We start from the raw sequence: 23,272 nt of genomic DNA on the forward strand, positions 1-23,272 counted from the left end.
TGCAAATGGTTTATTTCTAGGTTGCCTATGCACCTAGTTTTTTCTCAAACTAGACATCGTCCCAAAATAGTAGACTAAAACAAACAAAAAACTTCATTAGAGTTGGAAACAGTTATATAAAGTGGGGAAAGGAATTAATCAAGAATTTACAATGATTATTTCTGAGTGATAGGATTATGAGTGGCTTCTGTTCTTTCATCTCACTTCTCTGTACTGTTCACATTTTTGGCTTCCTTTTATTTTTTTTTTAAGATTTATTTATTTATTTATTTGAAAGACCGCACAGGCAAGTGGCGGAGGGGAACAGATGGAGAGGGAGAGGAAGAATAACAAGCAGATTCCCCATTGAGTGTGGAGCCCAAAAGGGGCTCAATCTCATGACCCTAAGATCATGACCTGAGATGAAATCAAGAATTGGACCCTTAACCAACTAAGCCACTCAGGCACCCCTCTGCTTCATTTTAAAGGAAGGCATTTGGGCTAGGACATAGGAAACTTGAGTTTTATTCTTAACCAAAATGGGCTGTGAGACTTTGATCAATTAATTTGATTTCTCTACGTATTAATTTCCTTTGCATAAGAGGATTAGGATCCATAACTCTTATTATTTCCCCATGATTATCTGTGTTGCTTTTTATAACATCAGCATGGGAGTATTAAACAAACACCATGATCTTCTAAATCCCAGGTTGAACATTATCACACTTAAAATAAAATTTAAAAAAAAAACGAGTTTTCCCTCTTTCTCTCCATTTTGCAGGTCTATAATTTGCTACCAGTAAAGGGTATCTTTAGTGTTGGTTATGGAGATTTCAGAAGAGAAGATGGTGAGCAATGTATCCACGCAGAAGACTTAATTCACAAGGGGATCATTTACACGCCAAAGCAGATCCTGGATAATGATGACATTTACAGTATTTTTGAGGTAATTCATCTTCCTGAAAATATAACCAAACTGAGTTTCAAGTCTTTACTAAAATGGAGAATAAGTGAGCTTCTGAGCTCTAGAATCTGGTCCTGTGCTCCCTAAAACAAAGGTAAGATTAACAGAAAAATACTGAAATATCAGAGGCATGGAGAACTTTGTACACATACTGATATTCTATCACGAATTTATCTGGCTCTTTAAAGAGCAAGGGGTGTACTTTTAGGGTTCACAACCTCAACCAAGTGGATCCCAAAGCTATTCACTACTGTCATATCCCCTCTCAGCCACTGTCAGAGATTCTAGTATGTGAGGATAACAAAACATTTCCCATATGTTGGAAAGGTGAATTCCTTATTGGCAGCCATCATATCGGTCTGATGCACCATAAATACATATTGAATGAATAAATGACTGAACATACAAGTATGATACTTTCATCATCTTCAGCAAGTGCAACAAAATTTCAGGAAAACTTGAAGGTAATCTTTCATGAAGAAAAGATTCACAAAACTTGGGTAGTAATGCTAGTATTACGGGTATGTTAGATAAAATATTTATCTTTGAGATTAACTAGGCAGTGTTGTGAAAGGAGAGTTTATCTAGTTTGTGAGATTAAACCTTATCACACCAGAAGGACTGACAACTCTCTTTACACTTTGAGGAAAATATGTCATTCTGCAGAGTAGCCGACAGCAATTTAAATCTGTCTCTTCTGGAGCCTCCAGAATCATAAATCAGTTGGTGGTAGGGAAAAGGAAGAGGACTTCTTAGGTTTCCTAGCTTATTGTTTAATCTTTAAACATGTATTTCTCACTTCTTTCTATCTCATGTCACTACCACCACTGACAGCTGTGCCTCAGTTCTCACAGTCTCTCACTACACTGAAATAAGACAGCAAATAATATTTACCTGTGGCTAATATTGAAAAAAAAAAAAAGGCAGCTGAGACCAGGTGGGTTGTAGGAACCAGGTGACTGCAGGCATCTGCATGTCTGTTTTGGATACAAAGATTCAAGATACTTAAAAGAAAGGGAGAAAAAGAAATAAGAATAAATTATGAAAGAGCTGAGTTGAGCACAGAGATTCAGGGAAAGGCATATTTTCCAACAAAACATAAAGAAAGCAAAGTTTACTAGGATTGTGAAGAAAAATCTCCACTATGCAACCCTATAATTTCAAATGAAAAGAAACAAAAAAAGTACTCTGTGCCGTAAGACCATGACTTACACACACAGACACACACCAGCACACCCACATTATATTTGTTTGAAGGGAGAAAAGAAAGGAAGCATAAACATCCAAGTGTAAAATATTTAGTTTCTTTGATGCAAAAGATAATTAAAGGGGCATCAGCATATAGCACACAAAATTCAGAAATAGGAATCAGAAGACATGAGTTCGAATCCCAACTTCTCTTCACTAACTGGATGAACTGGACTTTCTGTGACTGTGTTTTCATATTTTAAAAATAGGTCTCTTCCCTATTGTGTGGCATTTTCATGAAGATCTTATGAACTCTGTACATAATAATGATGAAAGTATAATAGTGTCGGGAAGGAAATATTCTTCCTCAGGGTCTTCCAGCTGAACTAAGAATTAAATTTCCATGAGACAGATTAAGTGGAGAAAAAAACAATTTTATGTACTCATGCAAGCCCAATAATGAAATTGAGACCTAGAGAAATGAACAAGCAGGCAGTTCTCACACTTTTTAGACAAAGACAAATACATTTGTGAGAAATTGACAGGATAAGGAAAGCAGATGTTGGGAACTCTAGAATTCTAAATGGAATTTGGGCTGAGGTCATAGATTAGAAAAAAAATAACAGGGTTCGTTTCTATAGCTTTCTTGGCTTTAAAGTTTCTATCTCTGCTGATAAGGAATTTTTTTTTTTCATTCTTACTACAGGGAGGGTACTTCTCACAGGGGGGTGTGTTTCCTGCTCTGAAAGGACAGAGGAGGGACTTAGTGTCCTAGTACCAACTGTTTCTCAAGTAGCTTCAATTCCAAAAAATCAATATGCCATGTGGTTCATTTAGGGGCAGCCTGCTCTTGGCCCCTTACAGTACAAATGTAAGACAATATTCCACTCTTACGATTGGATTGCCAATATGCTTTAATCATTCATTTTCATCCAGTCCGCAGGATTATATATTTTTACCAACTCAAAAATCCACAAGCCGAATTTTTGTCAGCTGCCACAGCCGTATCCGGGAGTGCCTATGGCCCATGCAGGAATTAACGGTGAGATTTATTTGCCAGGTAGGATAATGGGAAAAAATGATGTTTTTCTGTGTATTGAATGTGATGACTCTGGAGTGATTTCTTAGTAAATTTTCCCCCAAATAACATCTCCACCCCCCCCCAAAAAATAGGACCTTTAAAAAGATTATTGTTTCTTTTTTACTGTCTCTGTCTGAAATCAAATTTGACTGCCTTTTTGACTTAGCCTTCAATAGTCGCTATTTCAAGTCCTTCTTATCCAAGGTGGTTTCAACACCTAAATTGGTCAGGATAAGAGAAACTGTACTACAGTAACAAAGAAACCCCGAATCTCAGTGGCTAAGCATATAACAGTTTATTTTTTGCTCACATAAAACTGCTTTTTGAGTCCAGTAGCTGTCCAGAGCAGCTTCTTGCCAAACAGTGAGTCAGGGATATCTATTCTGCTTTCATCTTGTGACTCCATCTCCAATGCAACAATTAAGATCATTACCATGGGAAAGGAGTTGGTTTGCACAGGCCTTTTTTGGCCAGCTGTGCAAGTGGCATATATTACATCTGTCCTTACTGCAAAGGAGGCTGAGAAATGTGAAGGACACGAATTGTCTGTGTCACATTCTTTTATGAAAACCAAAGTGAGGGCAGCCCTGGTGGTGCAGCTGTTTAGTGCTGCCTGCAGCCTGGGGTGTGATCCTGGAGACCCAGGATCGAGTCCCACATCAGGCTTCCTGCATGGAGCCTGCTTGTGTCTCTGCCTCTCTGAGTAAATAAATAAATGTTAAAAAAAAAAAAAAGAGAGAGAGAGAAAACCAAAGTGATTTTGACATATTGGACAAAATAGAATAATCCAACTTTCAGCAGATATACTACTAGTCTCCTTGTGTATTTCAAGTGTATCTGGAAAGGGAAATGAGGGAAAGTTGGAAAGATTCTGAGTATTCTTTTCTGTTTCTGTCAGCCTAGAGAGAAGTCTCTCACTGCATGTTTGTATAACTACTAATCCTACTTCCTAATAAAAAATGTGCTGTAAAAAGTGTTTCTTAAAAATAAACACATATTTTAACACAGTAGAAATTAGTTACCAAAGAAGACAAAGAATAAAGTTCTAGTTGACAACAGAGAAGTAACTAAGAATATTCCCTTAACAGAAAGAAAATTTTGTGTACAGGGGCACCTGAGTGGCTCAGCAGTTGAGCATCTGCCTTTGGCTCGGGGCATGATCCCAGGGTCCCGGGATCGAGTCCTGCATCAGGCTCCCTGCATGGAGGCTGCTTCTCTCTCTGCCTATGTCTCTGCCTTTCTCTTTGTGTCTCAAATAAATAAATAAATAAATAAATAAATAAATATAAGTTTTTCTTTTAAAAAAGAAAAGAAAATTCTGTGTATGGAAAAAGAGCACTGTGCTAAGAGTAAAGGAACATATTCTCATTATACTCTAACATGGTAGGATATATGGAACTTCAAAAATTCACAGACTCATAAGCTATCAAAGGCTCAATTTCTTCTAACCTAAATTAAGAGTGATAAAGTCACTGAGCATATATGTGAGCATAAATGAAGAAAATAGAATCATGATTCCATGAATAGTATGTTTTTTAAAAAAAATTATAAAGCACTATTACTTTATGTTCATATTCCTCTTAATACCAAGTAGGTATTTTCTTGTCAATCCTAAGAGAAAACATGGTCATAGAATGATCAAGAAAACCTGAAAACAGAGTACCTTCATTGCATTCCTTTTTTCTTTTAAAGATTTATTTACTTATTTGTGAGAAAGAGACAGAGAAAAGGAGGAGGCCCATGTGAGCAGGGGGAGGAGTAGAGGGAGAGGGAGAAGCAGACTCCTCACTCCTCAATCCCAACCCTGAGATCACAACCTGAGCAGAGCGATAACCAAGAGTGGGACGTTTAACCAATTGCGCCACCCATGGGCCCCCATCATTACATTCTTATCCCACATAATCTGTAAGGCTCTATGCAAATTTTGCAGTTGTATTTATCACCTATCCATTCTTTCCTTTCTATTCTCAGTAACACCAGCTTAGTCTTGTGCCTCATTATTTCATAAAGAAATGATTTTAAAAACCATCCTAAAAAAAATAAAATATAAATAAAAATCATCCTAACTTACCTTTCTTGCCTCCAGTCCTTTTCCACTTCAATCTGTCCTCAATACTGTGAAAGGTGTCATCACCCTTAAACTTTGCTTTTATCAAGTCACTTATTTTTCATAGACAGTCACTATTTCCAGAATTCATAAAATTACTGTCCTTGAGGTTTGAAAAAAGAATGTCCCATGTTATTATTTTATATATGTATATAAAATATAAATGTATATATTTATCACATTTATATTTATATATTTATACCTGTAATCTTTATATATCTTTTGATCTCTGAAGTATTGTTATTTTTAAATCAAGCTAACTCCTACTTTAAAGGATCTAATTTATTTGTCCTAATCTTCAAGGTGTTTAATTATATTATTACACCTACTATTTCCTCAACACAGCCCTAAAATAGACATCCTACTACATTTTCCCTATGGAGCATCCTTTCTGACCTCAGTGTGTGTATTCGTTAAGCCATTTCCATCAAATACCTATTCCATGTTCCTCTGTTTCTCATTCTTCAATGATCATCTAAAAGTCTACTTTGGTGAAGTCTTCTCTGGCTAATCTAAACTTCACTTTTGGTCCTTCACTGAATCTCTACTCTCTATAACACATACTTAACTGTTTCCCAGGGTTTCCATATCTTATTCATTGTAAAATAAAAAAGCATTTCAGAAATCCTCTTGCTGTAGCTACTCTTCATTCTTCTTGTTTGATTCTCACTGCAAATGGAGATCACGTGCTTTCAGTGTTAAAGCAGCATTTGGTGCATTAAATTACTCTTTATTCTTTCCTTTACCCATTGAATAATCAGCTTATAGAGAGCTACAATTGTTTTCATGTATAGATAAAAATACATTTTTTATAAATTTATTTTTATTGGTGTTCAATTTGTCAACATATAGAATAACACCCAGTGCTCATCCCATCAAGTGACCACCTCAGTGCTCATCACCCAGTCACACCCACCCCCCGCCCACCTCCCCTTCCACCACCCCTAGTTCATTTCCCAGCGTTAAAAGTCTTTCATGTTCTGTCTCCCTTTCTGATATTTCCCACTTATTTTTTCTCCTTTCCCCTTTATTCCCTTTCACTATTTTTTATATTCCCCAAATGAATGAGAACATATAATGTTTGTCCTTCTCTGATTGACTTATTTCACTCAACATAATACCCTCCAGTTCCATCCACGTCAAAGCAAATGGTGGGTATTTGTCGTTTCTAATGGCTGAGTAATATTCCATTGTAACATAAACCACATCTTCTTTATCCATTCATCTTTTGATGGACACCGAGGCTCCTTCCACAGTTTGGCTATTGTGGACATTGCTGCTAGAAACATCGGGGGGCAGGTGTCCCAGTGTTTCACTGCATCTGTATCTTTGGGGTAAATCCCCAGCAGTGCAATTGCTGGGTCGTAGGGCAGGTCTATTTTTCACTCTTTCAGGAACCTCCACACAGTTTTCCAGAGTGGCTGCACTAGTTCATATTCCCACCAACAGTGCAAGAGGGTTCCCTTTTCTCCACATCCTCTCCAACATTTGTTGTTTCCTGCCTTGTTAATTTTCCCCATTCTCACTGGTGTGAGGTGGTATCTCATTGTGGTTTTGATTTGTATTTCCCTGATGGCAAGTGATGCGGAGCATTTTCTCATGTGCTTGTTGGCCATGTCTATGTTCCTCTGTGAGATTTCTCTTTATGTCTTTTGCCCATTTCATGATTGGATTGTTTGTTTCTTTGGTGTTGAGTTTAATAAGTTCTTTATAGATCTTGGAAACTAGCCCTTTATCTGATACGTCATTTACAAATATCTTCTCCCATTCTGTAGGTTGTCTTTTAGTTTTGTTGACTGTATCCTTTGCTGTGCAAAAGCTTCTTATCTTGATGAAGTCCCAATAGTTCATTTTTGCTTTTGTTACTTTTGATTTCATGGATGTATCTTGCAAGAAGTTACTGTGGCCAAGTTCAAAAAGGGTGTTGCCTGTGTTCTCCTCTAGGATTTTGATGGACTCTTGTCTCATATTTAGATCTTTCATCCATTTGGAGTTTATCTTTGTGTATGGTGCAAGAGAGTGGTCTAGTTTCATTCTTCTGCATGTGGATGTCCAATTTTCCCAGCACCATTTATTGAAGAGACTGTCTTTCTTCCAGTGCATAGTCTTTCCTCCTTTATCAAATATTAGTTGACCATAAAGTTGAGGGTCCACTTCTGGATTCTCTATTCTGTTCCATTGATCTATGTGTCTCTTTTTGTGCCAGTACCACACTGTCTTGATGACCACAGCTTTGTAGTACAACCTGAAATCTGGCATTGTGATGCCCCCAGCAATGGTTTTCTTTTTTAAAATTCCCCCTGGCTATTTGGGGTCTTTTCTGATTCCACACAAATCTTAAAATAATTTGTTCCAACTCTCTGAAGAAAGTCCATGGTATTTTGATAGGGATTGCATTGAACGTGTAAATTGCCCTGGGTAACATTGACATTTTCACAATATTAATTCTGCCAATCCATGAGCATCTCTTTGTGTCTTCCTCAATTTCTTTCAGAAGTGTTCTATAGTTTTTAGGGTATAGATCCTTTACCTCTTTGGTTAGGTTTATTCCTAGGTATCTTAGAGTTTGGGTGCCATTGTAAATGGGATTGACTCCTTAATTTCTCTTTCTTCAGTCTCATTGTTAGTGTATAGAAATGCCACTGACTTCTGGGCATTGATTTTGTATCCTGCCACACTGCCAAATTGCTGTATGAGTTCTAGCAATCTTGGGGTGGAGTCTTTTGGGTTTTCTATGTAGAGTATCATGTCATCGGTGAAGAGGGAGAGTTTGACTTCTTCTTTGCCAATTTGAATGCCCTTTATTTCTTTTTGTTGCCTGATTGCTGAGGCGAGGACTTCCAGTACTATGTTGAATAGCAGTGGTGAGAGTGGACATCCCTGTCTTGTTCCTGATCTTAGGGGAAAGGCTCCCAGTGCTTCCCCATTGAGAATGATATTTGCTGTGGGCTTTTCGTAGATGGCTTTTAAGATGTTGAGAAATGTTCCCTCTATCCCTACACTCTGAAGAGTTTTGATCAGGAATGGATGCTGTATTTTGTCAAATGCTTTCTCTGTATCTATTGAAAGGATCATATGGTTCTTGTTGAAAAAAAATACATTTATGTCCAGACTCTTTGAAGAAGCAGCAGGATTAGCTTTCCTAGAGGACAGAATAGATAAATGTACAAAGTAACAAGCTGGTGTGTTAAGTTGTTCCAATAATAAACCTTCCCTGAGCAAATGACCTTATTCTATTTGAGAAATTTGGCAACTCTAAGAAACTCATGATAAAAATGAGGTTTACATTGGGCCCTTTGTACTGTCTTTCCACAGTCCTGCCTCTAGCACGTGGTAGTGCAGGAGCAGTTTATCCAGTTGTCATGAGACACAGTTCTCTAGCCGTGGAAGTGAAAGAGACAGTGCGGAAGTACTTCCCTGAGACCTGGATCTGGGACTTGGTACCAGTCGAGTAAGTTGTGTATTGCCCAGAATTTAGTTCAGGAGAAGATGCGACCCATCCTCTATGATTCTGGTGTTCCTCAGCCTTTTGGTTCTGCTCCACTTCTTCCTGGTAAACATTTAGGTTCGTAGTTCATTGATCTCAGAGCTTAAAATGCAGTTTTTTCCTAATTTGGTCCTGATATGTCTAAAATCATGGAAAGTAGGAGACTACCTTGCCCCTAAAAGGATGGATGAACTTTCAGAGACTTTGCTAGAAGTGCCCAACCTTGTATCAGGTTTAGTGTTGACCACACTGGGTGACTAGGTTACCAAGCTCCATAATCAGCTAGGGTCTATGCTAAAAAAAAAAAAAAAAATGCTGACTCACAAGTCTCCCTCTCTTTCCCTCCTCTAGTTTATCAGGTAGAAGTGAGCTGGCAGTGAAGGTCCCTGACACCATCACAGAGTGGAAGGCCAGTGCCCTCTGCTTGTCGGAAACGACAGGGCTAGGCCTCTCCCCCACCATCTCTCTTCAAGTGTTCCAGCCTTTTTTCCTGGAACTCACTCTTCCCTACTCTGTGGTGCGAGGAGAAGCCTTTACACTCAAAGCAACCGTGTTCAACTATTTGTCCCACTGCATTCGGGTAAGGACACTCCTCTGGGAGCGAGCAAAGTGCAAAGAAGACACATGACCGCCACTTAATATCTGGATCTCCTGGGTCATCTCCCAGGGATGGTAGCTGAAGAATGCTGTAGCCAAACTGGGGAATGGAATAGGTGTTAAGAGCAAAGCTCCCTGATTGATCCAAGGTGATAAGGTCATATTCACTGAGGGCTGTTTCCTAAATTCAGACATTAACAGCCACCTGATTACCTTATTATTTTTTTTCACTCTGACTAAAGCAAACATGTCCTCCTTGTGTTGGCATGAAAGCCTAAGCCCTGGGAATATCTCAATTTCATTGGCTTTTCAGTTTCCTATGGGCAACAGCTATACTACAAAGCGTGGGACAGGATTTACCTCATTTGAACAATTCCTCGAAGCCTCTCAGTTGGTTCACATTGTCCTTTGAAGCTCCTTTCCCCTGTTACTGTCCCTCTGCCTGTGTTCTTTCTCAGATTTGTGGGTGGGTGTGGGGGACAGGTCAGTGTGCAGCTGGAAGCCTCTCCTGACAAATCGGCTGACCTAGTGAGAAAGAACGAAGAAACTCCCTGTATCTGTGGAAATCGCCAGAAAACTATGTTCTGGGCTGTGACCCCAAAGTCACTGGGTAAGTGGTAAAGTTGTTAACAAATCCTACTTCCTATGTTGTAATGATTTTTTTCCACTATGACCCAGATACGTGCTTTTTTTTTTCTCTTCCTTCAACAATGATGAGCTGAAAGAAATTTTATATATACATAACTATATATATATAATATATCTTCAAAAGGCAAGCCATGCAATATGGAATCACTGTTTAACTCCTTAAGAATCTTATTCCCCAGGAAAGATGAATTTCACAGCTACTGTGGAAGCCTTGCAGTCTCAGGAATTGTGTGGCAATGAGGTGCCAAGAGTCCCAGAACTTGGACAGAAGGATACTGTAGTCAAGCCCTTATTAGTTGAGGTATGCAGGTATACTTTCTCTGACTCTCAGGGGCCTTATCATATTATATAGCATTACCCACTATGTCTGGGACAATCACATTTCATTTCCCAAAAATATAGATGTGTCTACAACTCAGTTTCTTACTAACATTTTCTCTTCCACTTTAAAGTGGTTGATGTTTTTCCTATATATTCAGTATTACCTTACTTTTTCACCTTTTTTTTTTTCAATATAAAGCCTGAAGGAATAGAAAAGGAGGAAACTTTCAACACACTCCTCTGTGCAGCAGGTGAGTATCAAAAACAAACAAAATTCTCATGTTAAGCCACTTGCCAAAGTGTATAGTGGCAGAATGCTATTTGGGGGTATATTTTCCTCTGGAAAAAAATTAGCATACTCTCCCATGTGCAAATCTAAAAATCTTTGATTCAGAACAATTTTTTTCCTGATGAAGGCTTAAAGAAGTAAAAAGACTTATCTAAAAGCTCCTAACAATGAGAACTAAAGCTGATGACCATAGAACAGGATTCTTTCCAACACTCAAGCTTCTTTCTAAACAATTTTAAAAGTGTTAAAATATCTGTGTGGCAATAGTACTATTTATTATTCAATTAATAGTTTAAAGATACTCAAGTTTAACTTATGTAAGTTACTTGAAGAAGAACTTCAAGTCAATAACATATATAGGAACCAATGTTTTACTAATACCATTAATATAATCATATAAAAATTATCCTTAAAATGTTTCACTCTGCACCATCTAGAATCATCTTGGGATGATGCTCAGTGTGCAGATCTCTCTTCTCTATCAGCATCCCCTGATAATCTCATTTAGTCACAGAACTTGAACTAATAACTTTGTACTGGAGACAACAAAATGTACTACTTGGGTCCATGCCCTTTTCCTAACTCAAACTCGTTTATTCAGTTGCCCACTAATCATCTGCACTAACAGGCCTAGAGGCTAATAGGAATCTCAAAACCAGCATGTTCAAAACTACACTTCTGCTGGTCTCCACAGGCCCACTCCTCCTATGGTTTTCTCCATCTCAGATTATGGAAATTCCATTTTTTCTACTTACTTGAGATAAAATCTTTGTAGTCACCCTTTATTATGTTCTTTCTCTTAGACTCCACAACCAAACTATTTTCAAATCTAATTAGCTCCACCTTCACATTATATCCAGAATCTTCCCATTTCTTACCAAGTCCACTTCTACTCTAGTTTTTCCGCTCCTGGATCATCTCAACAATCTCCTAACTGATCTCCTGGTCATCTTCCCTTGATCCTGTACAGCAAGAGGGATCATTTAAAGCACATGTCAGATCATGTGGCTCTTCTGTTCAAATCTTCCAAGAGTTTCCCATGACCTGAAAGTTAGAGCCTATATCTTCAATGTCCCATCCAAATCCTTGCTACTGCCATGACTTCATATCCTGTTACTTTCTCCCTCACCCTCCTCTGGCCACAGTGGACTCCTAGTGTGGTCTTGCAACACAACCAGTATGCTCAAATTTCTGGAGTATTTTCACTTTTTGTTCCTTCTTTCTGGAAGTCTTTTCCCCCAGATATCTATAAATCTTACTCCTTGACACATACGAAGTCTTCAATCACCTGTGATTTTGTTTTATCAAAGAGGGGAGCCCGATTCCCACACCCTACACTTCCTGATTTATTTTGTAATACTAGCTCACCCATATTAACTCTCTGCTTTAATTTTCTCTATAGAGCTATATTATTACTATATAGAACTATATATTGCTCTGTAGAACTATATCTTTAACATCTATCATAATAAATATTTATTTGTTATTTTATTACTCCCATTAAAATAAAAATTCTAGGAATTCAGGAAATTTTTTTGAAAATTGTTTTATCATTGCACTTAAAACAGAACCTGGCATATAGTATGCACTTAATACGTATTTATGACATGAGTGGGTTTTTTTTAAGATTTTATTTTTATTTATTTACTTGAGAAAGAGAGATAGTAAAAGAAGTAGGAGCCCACTGAGGAGGGAACCTGATTTGGGGCTCAATCCCAGGATCCTGGGATCATGACCTAAGCCAAAGGCAGACACTTAACAGACTGAGTCAACCAGGCACCCCAGGAACATTATTTTTAAAAAACACTAATAATAAATATTGACATAAACAATGAAGGAAAAGAAATAAGCATAACATAAGGTATATGCTTATTTACTGTAAGGAAATCTATAAAAATTTAGCACAAACATATATTATTATGAACTTAACTGACATGAATCATGACTTTAGGAGAAACTTAGGTTACATCAAATAATGTAACTTGGGTTACATTATTATAGAATAGTCAAGAAAAATGACAGGTTGGAATTTGATCAACAAGGGGGAAAAATTAAAAAAAAATAGAACATTTCTCTCATTCTTTTTCCCTCTCTTATATATCTTTGTCTTCTTTCATTAGAAACTGATGTACCTGAAAAGTTGTCACTAAAAGTTCCTTCAGATGTGGTTGAAGGATCTGCCAGGGCGACATATTCGGTTTTGGGTGAGTCGGCCAGCCTAAGGCAAGCAAGCTGTCCATCTCATTATTCTAGTGCATGTAGCCTCACCATCCACGGTTAATGAAGACTTCGGGTGTAGGCACTGGATTGAGAGAAAGAGCACTAAGCTAAGAATTGCTTTGTATATTAGTCAGAAAGGGGGTTGGATAGATGTTGTGCTATTTATTCTACCTTGACATACTTGAAGGAATAAGAAGGGTCACCCCTCTCTGCCCTCATCTTCAAGAGATTGACTAGGTGATGATGCTTCCTAATAGTTTTGAAAACAGTTAGCTTTTCCCAGACATGCAGTTCATCAGAAAAGATGTGCCCTGCCATTATTTTTCCCATCCTGGAATCATCAACTTTATTTTTCCCACTTTTTTCTATCCTTTCTATTTCCTGTTTCTCTTCACCTCTTACACTCTTGTCCTTCCCTCCATAAGTGATTTGACCTCTCATTTAGCTAGTAATCTATCTTCCTATCCCAACAGAAACCAGCTCTGATTTTTTTAAAGATTAATTTATTATTTTAGAGAGTTCAAACTAGGGAGTGGGGGGAGGGACAAAGACAGAGGGAGAGAATCCTCAAGCAGACTCCCCACTGAGCACAGAGCCCAACTCAGGGCTGGATCCTGCACTCATGAGATCATGACCTGAGTGGAAACCAAGATTTTTTTTTAAGATTTTATTTATTTATTCATGAGAGATACACAGAGAGAGAGAGAGAGAGAGAGAGAGGCAGAGGGAGAAGCAGGCTCCATGCAGGAAGCCTGATATGGGACTCGATCCTGGGACTCTGGGATCACGCCCTGAGCCCAAGGCAGACGCTCAACTGCTGAGCCACCCAGGCATCCCGGAAACCAAGATTTGGACACTTAACTGACTGAGCCACCCAGGTACCCCTCCTCTGATTTTTTAATATCTTTCATTCCCCAGGTGACATTCTAGGCTCTGCAATGCAAAATCTTCAGAATCTTCTCCGGATGCCATATGGTTGTGGAGAGCAAAATATGGTCCTATTCGTCCCTAACATCTATGTTCTGAACTACCTGAATGAAACACGACAACTGACAGAGACTATCAAGTCCAAAGCCATCAACTACCTCATCAGTGGTGAGAGATAACTCCAAAAAGAGAAATCTTAATTGATTCCCTAAATATCTCTTTCAGTGACCTCAAATCAACATCTGTTTGGTTAAGATTTCATAATCACTGTTGCTTCCATAGCCAATAAAATGTCTGACTCTACTGCCAGGAAATTCAATGGCATTATCAAGCCTTGGAGACATCTTAATAAAATAATAGTTTTCCTTCCTATGATTCCTAACCAAGTTTTTAGGGAAAAAACTGATTAATTCTCCAAAGTCTCTGCTATTTCATAAATCTATGAATACTTCCTCTTCAGGGTACCAAAGGCAGTTGAATTATAAGCACAGTGATGGTTCATACAGCACCTTTGGGGACCATGATGGAAGAAGTCAGGGAAACACTTGGTAAGATCATTGTTTCCATATGTTTGCTATGGGTCCATTCTAATCTGGAATTCTGGAAAGGTCTTTCATGGAAATGTGTTATCCTTTAAAAATCCATATGTCTGTCATTCTACTGTGTAATATCACCATTTTGTGTATGAATACACACCAGCTGTGGGATCACAGTAAATAGCAGGAAAATAAAGATTGCTCGAAATGAAAATATAAGGCAGAAAGTGTTATAATGTGAAATGGTAGTAAGAGAAGCTTCTATATTTTGCATTAAGGGAAAGGACAGAAAGAGACTGTGATGATATTAAAATCATTCAGGAGGGCATCTGGGTGGCTCAGTGGTTGAGCATCTGCCTTTGGCTCAGGTCATGATCCCGGAGGTCCTGGGATTGAGGCCCACATCAGGCTCCCCGCTCTAGAGCCTGTTTCTCCCTCTGCCTCTCTCTTAATGTCTCTCACAAATAATAAATAGCATCTTTAAAAAATAAATAAATAAATAAATAAATAAATAAATAAATAAATAATAAAATTAAATTAAATCATTCAGGAGTTGGCATTTTGGGTGATGGAAAGGTTTGGAGGCTCCAAACAAACATTTCATGAGAGAAAAAAAGAGTAAAAAGCATTAATTCTGTAGAAACCAATAAAGTTAAGATTTTTAAAAGACGCTCATATTTGCTGGACAAACAAAAGAATATTTAGGGGGTAAGTGTCATTTCCCCACCAATTCTTCCCAAGAATTTCCTCTACTGGATGGCAAAGACCAATGACTGAGAGAAGAGCACTAAGCTAAGAAGTGCTTTGTATATTAGCTCACTAGTTGTCCAAAGTGAGCTTTAAATGTGAGATGGTCCTCACGTCTGTCTCTTCTGTGCTGGACAGGCTCACTGCATTTGTGCTCAAGTCTTTTGCTCAAGCCCGGTCACACATTTTTGTGGAGATGTCACACATCACGAGTTCCCTCACCTGGCTCTCACAAAGACAGAAGGAAAATGGTTGTTTCCAACGCTCTGGATCACTACTAAACAATGCTATTAAGGTGGTGCCATTAATTTTGTTCTGGTCCCTGAAAATAGTGATGTGTAGGAGCAAAGATACACCTGTTGATTCTTCACGTCTTGGCAACATAGCTTTGAGGAAGGATGGTAATCTCTAAAGCTTCTGAAATCTGACAATAAATTAGTAGTTATTTATTGAATTATAAAACCGCATGCAAAAACCCTAATATATTACTGAAAGTGAGAGAAAATGATGTGAGACAGATTCAAGAATTTTCGGGTGGAGGAGAAAGAGGGAAAAATCAATAATGTTGCACAAGAAAAAATGCTTTCTGGTGAGGAGTGTGCAGGGGGAAAGTACAATTAGCCAACTCCGGCTAATGAATATTGAAGTGTTTGAATATCTCTGCCTCTGATCTTTACAGGGTGGGGTAGATGATGAATTGACGCTCTCTGCCTACATCACCATTGCTCTGCTGGAGATGCCACTGCCTGTCACTGTATGTACCAGCACAGTCCCTCACAAACACAAGGAATACAAATCTTGAAACTATGAGTAAAATGAGGTGCGGTTTTTATGTTATTTAATTTTGGTATATTTCACTGGAACATAAAAGACTAGATCCTTCTGGAAACTCCAGAGGAAATTATTCTCTGGTCAGAACCATGATGTTACATGATACATTGTGCCTTTTAATCTGGTATTAGCCTACCAACAATTCATTAGCCTGGTTCTGCTACCTAAAGATCTCTTTTTATGTTCCTTATAGCACCCTGTTGTCCGCAATGCTCTATTCTGCCTGGAAAGTGCCTGGGGATCCATCTCAGAGGCCCAAGGAAGTCTTGTCTATACGAAGGCATTATTGGCTTATGCCTTTGCCCTAGCAGGAAACCAGGTCAAGCGAAATGAGCTTCTTAAATCACTAGACAAAGATGCTGTGAAAGAAGGTAAGGGCTGCTATTGCAAAATTTACCTCCAAAATCACCAGTGATTGAAAGAAGAAGGAAGATCCATCATGATTATATCATATCATATATCATATCATATTATATTATTATAAGGATAAGAACAATTATCACTGAGGCACCTGGTTGGCTCAGTGCATCTGCCTTTGATTCAAATCATGATTCCAGGGTTCTGGGATTAAGTCCTGCATCAGGCTCCCTACTGGGAGCCTACTTCTCCCTCTGCCTATGTCTCTGCCTCTCTCTCTCTCTGTCTCTCATGAATAAATAAATAAAATCTTTTTTAAAAATTTTTAACAAAAAAAAACAATTATCATTGATCCAACACTTTAATTCTGTTACTAACATGGATCATTTTTTCAGTTCACACATTATAAACTATACAGCCCAACTTCTAATATCACACAAGAATGTAATAGACACAAAGACAAAATGAGATTTGCTAGAAATTTAATTTCCTTTTTTGGCAAAGATTTATGTGATATTTTTACATCAGTTTACCAGGTGAGCTCTGATTGTAATGATCATTCATGAATTAGATTTTTAAGCCATTCTTTAAATTTAAGAGCATATTCTTTTCCATTTCAAAGAGGACTCAATCCACTGGCAGCGTCCTGGGAAAGTTGAAGAAGTTACGACATTCTATCAACCCCGGGCTCCTTCAGTTGAAGTGGAGATGACCTCTTACCTGCTCCTTGCCTATCTTACTGCTTGGCCTGCCCCATCTTCAGAAGACCTGTCTGTGGCTTCACGTATTGTGAAATGGATCACCAAGCAACAAAACGCCAATGGGGGCTTCTCTTCCACTCAGGTCTGTGAAGAGACGCTAGGAAGAAAAATAAATATATTAATACATAAACACAACTATATTCTAGGAATTGAATAATTGGATAATATTTTCTAATTCATACTTTCTCCATTCCTCCACCACCGGAAAGATTCCAGCCTCATTATTTTATATATTCATTGTTGCTCTGTTCTCTGTACCATCGCTAATATCTTTTCTTTTTAATCAACTCTCAAATATAAAATAGATCAATCTTCCTAAAGCAATATTTCATAAACTTAATTTCCTGATAAAGTAAATCTTTTCTTCATACAAAGACTAAAATTATCTAACATGTTATTCAAAATATTTCTTCTCCCCCAGTAAACACGGATACTCCTATCTAATGAGGCTAATCCCACCCCTTTTTCTGGAATTGGCTCTCTCCTTTCTCTGTCTCCACATAATATTTCCCACCCTGGTAGTTCCTGATGCCTCTCTTTCTATCCATATAAACCTTTCTCATGAAACATACATAATTTTATTTCTTCTTCATGGTAGCTTCTTCAGTAAGTCTTCTTATTTACCGTCTCATTAGTAAGTTTTCTCTTACTAATCTAGTTCTGCTTTCTTCTCCTTTCTCTGAATATTTACAACAAATATTGTGTATCGTTACATAAATTTATAAATTATTGAAACAGCCTCTGGTTTATGTCAGCTGTTTGAGTCTAATCTCCATTATGTATAAACTATTTGAATGGAGAGACTTTTTCATGTTCCCCTCAAGTACATAGAGTAGTTTATGGTTAAGAGCAGGGAGGGCTGTGTTTGTCATGAAATAACTCTGAGAGAAAATACCGTTGATCTGATTTACATCTAGTATGATTTTGTTACTTTCTCTCCTGTGATTTCTGCCCCATCTTTTTTCAGGATACAGTGGTAGCTCTCCAAGCCCTGTCCAAATATGGAGCAGCAACTTTCAGTAAAAGGGAGAAAACAACTGTAGTCACTGTCAAGTCTTCAGAGACATTCTCCGAAAAATTTGAAGTACACGATGCCAATCGCCTGTTGCTACAGGAAGTCAGGTTGCCAGAGATTCCAGGGGAGTACAGCACAACAGTGTCGGGGTCAGGATGTGTGTACCTCCAGGTGAGACTTCTGGGATTTAGGGAATGCTGCAAATGAGAGAATAGGTCCTAAGAACTACATATGAATCTCCAAGTTGCAGAAGAAATATGAACTAAGGAGAGATATGAATCATCTAGAAGAGACAGACTATTTGCATCCAAAGATAAAAAAATTTTTTTCAATTTGTTTTAGACATCCCTGAGATACAACATCCTGCCCAAGAAAGAAGGCAAAGTTCCCTTCAATCTGAAGGTTGATACTTTCCCCAAGAATTGTGATGGAGTTGACGCTCACAGGAAATTCCAGATTCGCATCAACATTAGGTAAATCCTAATGTCTCCTAATATGGAGAAATTTATTTCCTTTGCTGGGAAACTGCATTGTCCAAAGGCACACAATATGAATATGAATATGAATATGGATTTCTTGCAAAATTTACTAACAAGAAAATTATCTTCACTCTTACTGAAAAAAAACCTTAACATTGAGTGTGTGATGTTGCCATACTGGCAGTGTGAGTTCAAAATAATGGGTTTTTGTAACAAGCATAGCGGAACAAATAGAATGGATGGGGAAGCTGAGTGGTAGTTAAGGATCAGGAACACCAGAAATAAAAGAGAAGAGGGATGGATTTCTGTCTTTGTTGAACTCCAAAGAATTTTGTTTGAATGCCTTGTCCCTATGCCTTGACTTCATAGTTATACTGGGGAACGATCAAGCTCCAACATGGTCATTGTTGACGTGAAGATGGTATCAGGCTTCATACCTGTGAAATCATCAGTGAGAAAGGTAAACCTTAAATATCTTATGGATAGCAAAGCAATGATAAATGCTGACATTTATGCTTGTCAATTTTATTTCACTGATTGGGTTTTCAAGAGGTTTACTCCCTCAAACTCACTTCTCTAGAGTGTCTTCATTATTTTAATAGTGGATAGCCCTGTTATGCAGTCTCCAGTGTAAGACATAAATCATACACATGGTTAAAAATGCTCCAGCAAGCCCTGAGACATCTAAATATGTGGAGAGGTACTGAATTATCTTCCTATCATATATTTTAAGAAGGGAAAATATATAATATACACATATGTATGATATAAAAATATATCTCATATACTCATATATACACACATATATGATATATGTGATATTCTTCCTTGCTTCTTTATATATATATATATATATATATATATATATATATATATATATAAAGGCTAATGCTCTCTCTTATATGCATGAAAATATATATGTTAGAGATAGATTGGATAGGTAGATGGTAAGTTGACAGATGATAAGCAGCTGGACAGACAGATACAGGTACACATAGATGATACATAGAGATACATAAGTATAAATAGATGATAGAGATGATAGACAATAGAAAAAGGGTTTAATAAATATTGCTATTAACCTTGAAGAAATCACAATTAGCAGTTTGGATGTTTCTGAGCTACCAGTTAGATCATAAGTACATAAAACGGGCTCTCAGCCGGTAATTTCCTCATCCATATGTCTGGCTTATCCTCTTGGCCAACAGCTCCAAGAAAAGCCTCAGATTCAAAGGACTGAAGTGAGCACCAACCATGTTCTGATTTACTTTGAAGAGGTAAGATTCTGTGACTCTGCTGGACCTGAGAAAACTGCTGGAGGTTCCAACACACCAATCCAGATTCCAGATAATGTTTTACACACACATAGGTGAGGGAAGAGAAAATAGCCATAGAGGGAAATGAAGACTGGACCAGTCAACGAGGCTCAATTTACTACAATTTACTGTTCATAAAATCATCTCTTTTGCCCTCCTTGTATGACCTCAGTCTCAAAATGTCCCATCCTTTCCATAGGCTTTGGGGCAGATGGATAGCATAACCATAAGATTTGATAAAACCATAGGAAGACAGGATGGTAACTATTCACGATGTTAATCTTTGATTCCAATCCCATTTTCCTGTCTCTCCAGCTAACCAATCAAACTCTGAGTTTCTCCTTCTCAGTGGAACAAGACATCCAAGTTGACAATTTAAAACCAGCTACTGTAAAAGCTTATGACTATTATGAGACAGGTGAGTGAGATTCCAGGGGAGTACAGCACAACAGTGTTGGGGTCAGGATGTGCTTTGAAAGAAAAAAACTGACTAACCTGGTAAAAGTTCACCTTAACTAAATCAAAATTCCACAATCTTTCACTGGAAGAGAAAGTGAGTTTACAGACACTGGATAATCATGTGCCTCCTAAACTAGTCTTAGAAGCATTCTTCTAGATCAATCATAAAGCAATATTAGTATCAGTTCTTTCTAAATTCTCCTATAAAGTTGTTTGTTCTGGTTTGAGTTATTCCAGAAATATAAGTAGAGTAGTACTAACTAAAAAGCATCTGAATATTGATTTGTGATATGAGACTTAAAATCTGATCAGTTTTTAAAAGATTTTATTTATTATTTATTTATTTATTTGAAAGAGAGTGTGCACTGGCGAGAACATGACCAGAGGGGAGGGGTAGAGGGAGAGGGAGAAGCAGACTCCACGCTGAGCAGGGAGCCCACCATGGGGCTTGACTCCAGGACCCTGAGATCATGACCTAAGCCAAAGGTAGACAGTTAGCCAACTGAGCCACCCGGGAGCTCCAAATTTGATCCATTTTGACTTGTGCCTTGAGTAGTCTCACAAAAGTTGGGAAACTCTGTAATATATCAGTAAATTCTTCCTTTTGCTCACGACTTTGAACTAGAAACCAGTGTCTTAGTAGCTGATCCTATTAAAACTTGACTCCTTCCTGGAGTGTGAAAGAGTTCAGAGAGGAAGTTGTTTAACTCTCCAATAAAGAGAACACAGCTGTGGAGCGGGCCATACATTATCCTATAGATAGATAGTCTTTCACTATAAAAGTGAAACTTGCCCCTGAATTCTTGAATTCCCCAAGCCCAATATTCTCCTCCTGTCCCCTCCACCAGTCCTGCATGGTTTAGTACAGAAGTCATTTGCTTTCAATGACTCCATAATTGTCTTTATACTTTCTTTCCTAGCTTATACAGTATATTTGTAATTACTTGCTCATATGCCTACTACTGAATGTCTTCACCCTTGCTGTCTTATCATTTTGTGTTTCAGAGGAATTCACTATTGAAGAGTACAGGGATCCCTGCAGTGCTGGTAAAGTATAAACAGTAAAGCCCAATGCCAACATAAAGAAAATAAATAAAACATCAGTTGTCTGTATAAGTTTGCTTCTTGACCATATCCTTGTCATATTATAAAAGCCCATGGTGTATCATTTAGGAAATTAAACTATTTAAAATGTATTATAGACTTTCTCAGTAGGAAAAGAATGCATGTGAAGAAAAAAAAAGAATGCATGTGAAGTATAATTACTGGGCCTGGGGTGACTCGTTTGCAGATGAACCCAGAAATTTGCCACGTATAAAAACTAAATCATCTAATATTTAGTTTATAGTCTATCCCTAGTGGTGATATATTTATCACCTATGACCTTTTTAGGATGTTTCTAAACTTATACTAGTTAGGGTAAGGAAAGCTTTCCCTGTAATTTTCCATGTAGCACAGCATGAGAGATGTGATCTACAAGATTTTCCTTTAGGCAAAGGAAAATCAATGTTCATCTTTCACAGTATAGCACTTGCTATGAGACATTCACTTCTCCATTCTAAAATAGGAAACAAAAAACAAGAACATACTTAACGTTTAAAATAAATTCTATTAAGTTCAAATATTCACAACTGAAATATGAAAAAATCATTCCTTTAGTAGATGATAGAATTTTCCTAATTTTCCCACCTTTTATTCTACTGTTTAGAATCTGAACACAGAACTGTTTAAAAATGGAAGCTTGTGGACCTTATCAAATGACCTTCTCCAGTTGCAAAGGACTCATCAGGAGAGAAGATAGTGAGAGAAACAAGGGACAGGAATTGGATATATAAAAAATTTATATGTTGAATAAATTCATGACATATACACTTCTACCATTTCCTTTGTTTTTTTATCAATGTGATATTTCCCTTCTGAAACATGTATCTATTTCCCTCAGTATTTTTAAAAACACTATAAAAGCTATATGAAAAACTGGCTAAAAACACTACAGATTAATCAAAATGGAATTCCAAAATATGTTCAAGTAACCCACAGGAAGATAGGCAAAAGATAACAATGTTTCCAAATACTGGAAACAATCAAAATGTCCCCTAATATGTGAATGGTGACACTAGTGGTACATTCATGCCATGGAATATGACTCAACAATAAAAAGAAACAAGCTGTTGATCTACACAACTATTTGAATGGATCTCAAAAATATTATGCCTGGTGAAAATAAAGCCAATTTCCAAGATCATACTGTATTATTCTTTTTATTTAACAGCCTTGAAATGAAAAAAAATATAGAAATGGGAAAAAATAGTGATTTTCAGGGATTAGGGATGGTAAGGCAAGAGGAGATTGACATGACTATAAAGGGATAACTTTAGAGAGATCTTTGGGGTGATGAAGTCCTGCATATGTTTCTTTGCAAGTAAAATATTTGCTTTTCTTTAGCTTAATAAAATGTTTTAGTAACTACTAAAGGCAGGGCCCCTAGGGGTCTCAGTCAGTTAAGTATCTGCCTTTGACTCAGGTCATAATCCCAGGGTTTTGGGATTGAGCCCCCCATCAGGCTTCCTGCTCAGCAAGGAGTCTACTTATCCCTCTCCCTCTGCCCTCCACCCCCTCATGCTCACTGTCTCTCTCTCAAATAAGTGAATAAAATCTTCTTTGAAAAATTAAAAAAAGAAAATACTATGGCTGGTTCCTCCCAACTCTCTGTTTTTATCTTTTTTTTTTTTCCTGCAATGCTGTTTATTATTTTCTTTGAAAATAAACTTTGAAATCTTTCATCAAGTTAATTATCCCCATAATCATACTGGGTACTGTTTAGTGTTGCATTGAATATAAATCAAGTTATAATGATTATGAATATCAGTAGTTTAAAATATTTAGCCTTCCCTATTCAGATATAGTTTTATTTTCATTCATTCAAGTCACATGAAGTGAATTCTAAATTTGATTTACTTTCT

At 37.5% G+C, this 23,272-nt stretch overlaps 1 protein-coding gene across 1 annotated transcript in view; it reads left to right on the forward strand.

Annotated features, from left to right (window-relative positions):
• Window positions 1-22,554, forward strand: part of LOC112917294 (pregnancy zone protein-like) — a 48,315-nt gene extending 25,761 nt beyond the window's left edge. The window contains exons 16-36 of the mRNA XM_025995234.2: window positions 761-925; window positions 3,068-3,173; window positions 8,635-8,770; window positions 9,158-9,386; window positions 9,887-10,013; window positions 10,231-10,352; window positions 10,572-10,623; window positions 12,782-12,865; window positions 13,800-13,976; window positions 14,269-14,356; window positions 15,230-15,386; window positions 15,771-15,845; window positions 16,116-16,293; window positions 16,902-17,122; window positions 18,008-18,226; window positions 18,398-18,528; window positions 18,904-18,994; window positions 19,743-19,811; window positions 20,166-20,268; window positions 21,315-21,356; window positions 22,018-22,554. Of these exons, the coding sequence (XP_025851019.2) occupies window positions 761-925; window positions 3,068-3,173; window positions 8,635-8,770; window positions 9,158-9,386; window positions 9,887-10,013; window positions 10,231-10,352; window positions 10,572-10,623; window positions 12,782-12,865; window positions 13,800-13,976; window positions 14,269-14,356; window positions 15,230-15,386; window positions 15,771-15,845; window positions 16,116-16,293; window positions 16,902-17,122; window positions 18,008-18,226; window positions 18,398-18,528; window positions 18,904-18,994; window positions 19,743-19,811; window positions 20,166-20,268; window positions 21,315-21,356; window positions 22,018-22,040 (2,595 nt within the window). The 3' untranslated portion in view covers window positions 22,041-22,554. The remainder of the gene's footprint in view (window positions 1-760; window positions 926-3,067; window positions 3,174-8,634; window positions 8,771-9,157; window positions 9,387-9,886; window positions 10,014-10,230; window positions 10,353-10,571; window positions 10,624-12,781; window positions 12,866-13,799; window positions 13,977-14,268; window positions 14,357-15,229; window positions 15,387-15,770; window positions 15,846-16,115; window positions 16,294-16,901; window positions 17,123-18,007; window positions 18,227-18,397; window positions 18,529-18,903; window positions 18,995-19,742; window positions 19,812-20,165; window positions 20,269-21,314; window positions 21,357-22,017) is intronic.
• Window positions 22,555-23,272: the final 718 nt, after the last annotated feature.

Source organism: Vulpes vulpes, chromosome 8 (genome assembly GCF_048418805.1).
Source record: "Vulpes vulpes isolate BD-2025 chromosome 8, VulVul3, whole genome shotgun sequence".
Classification (NCBI taxonomy): domain Eukaryota; kingdom Metazoa; phylum Chordata; class Mammalia; order Carnivora; family Canidae; genus Vulpes; species Vulpes vulpes.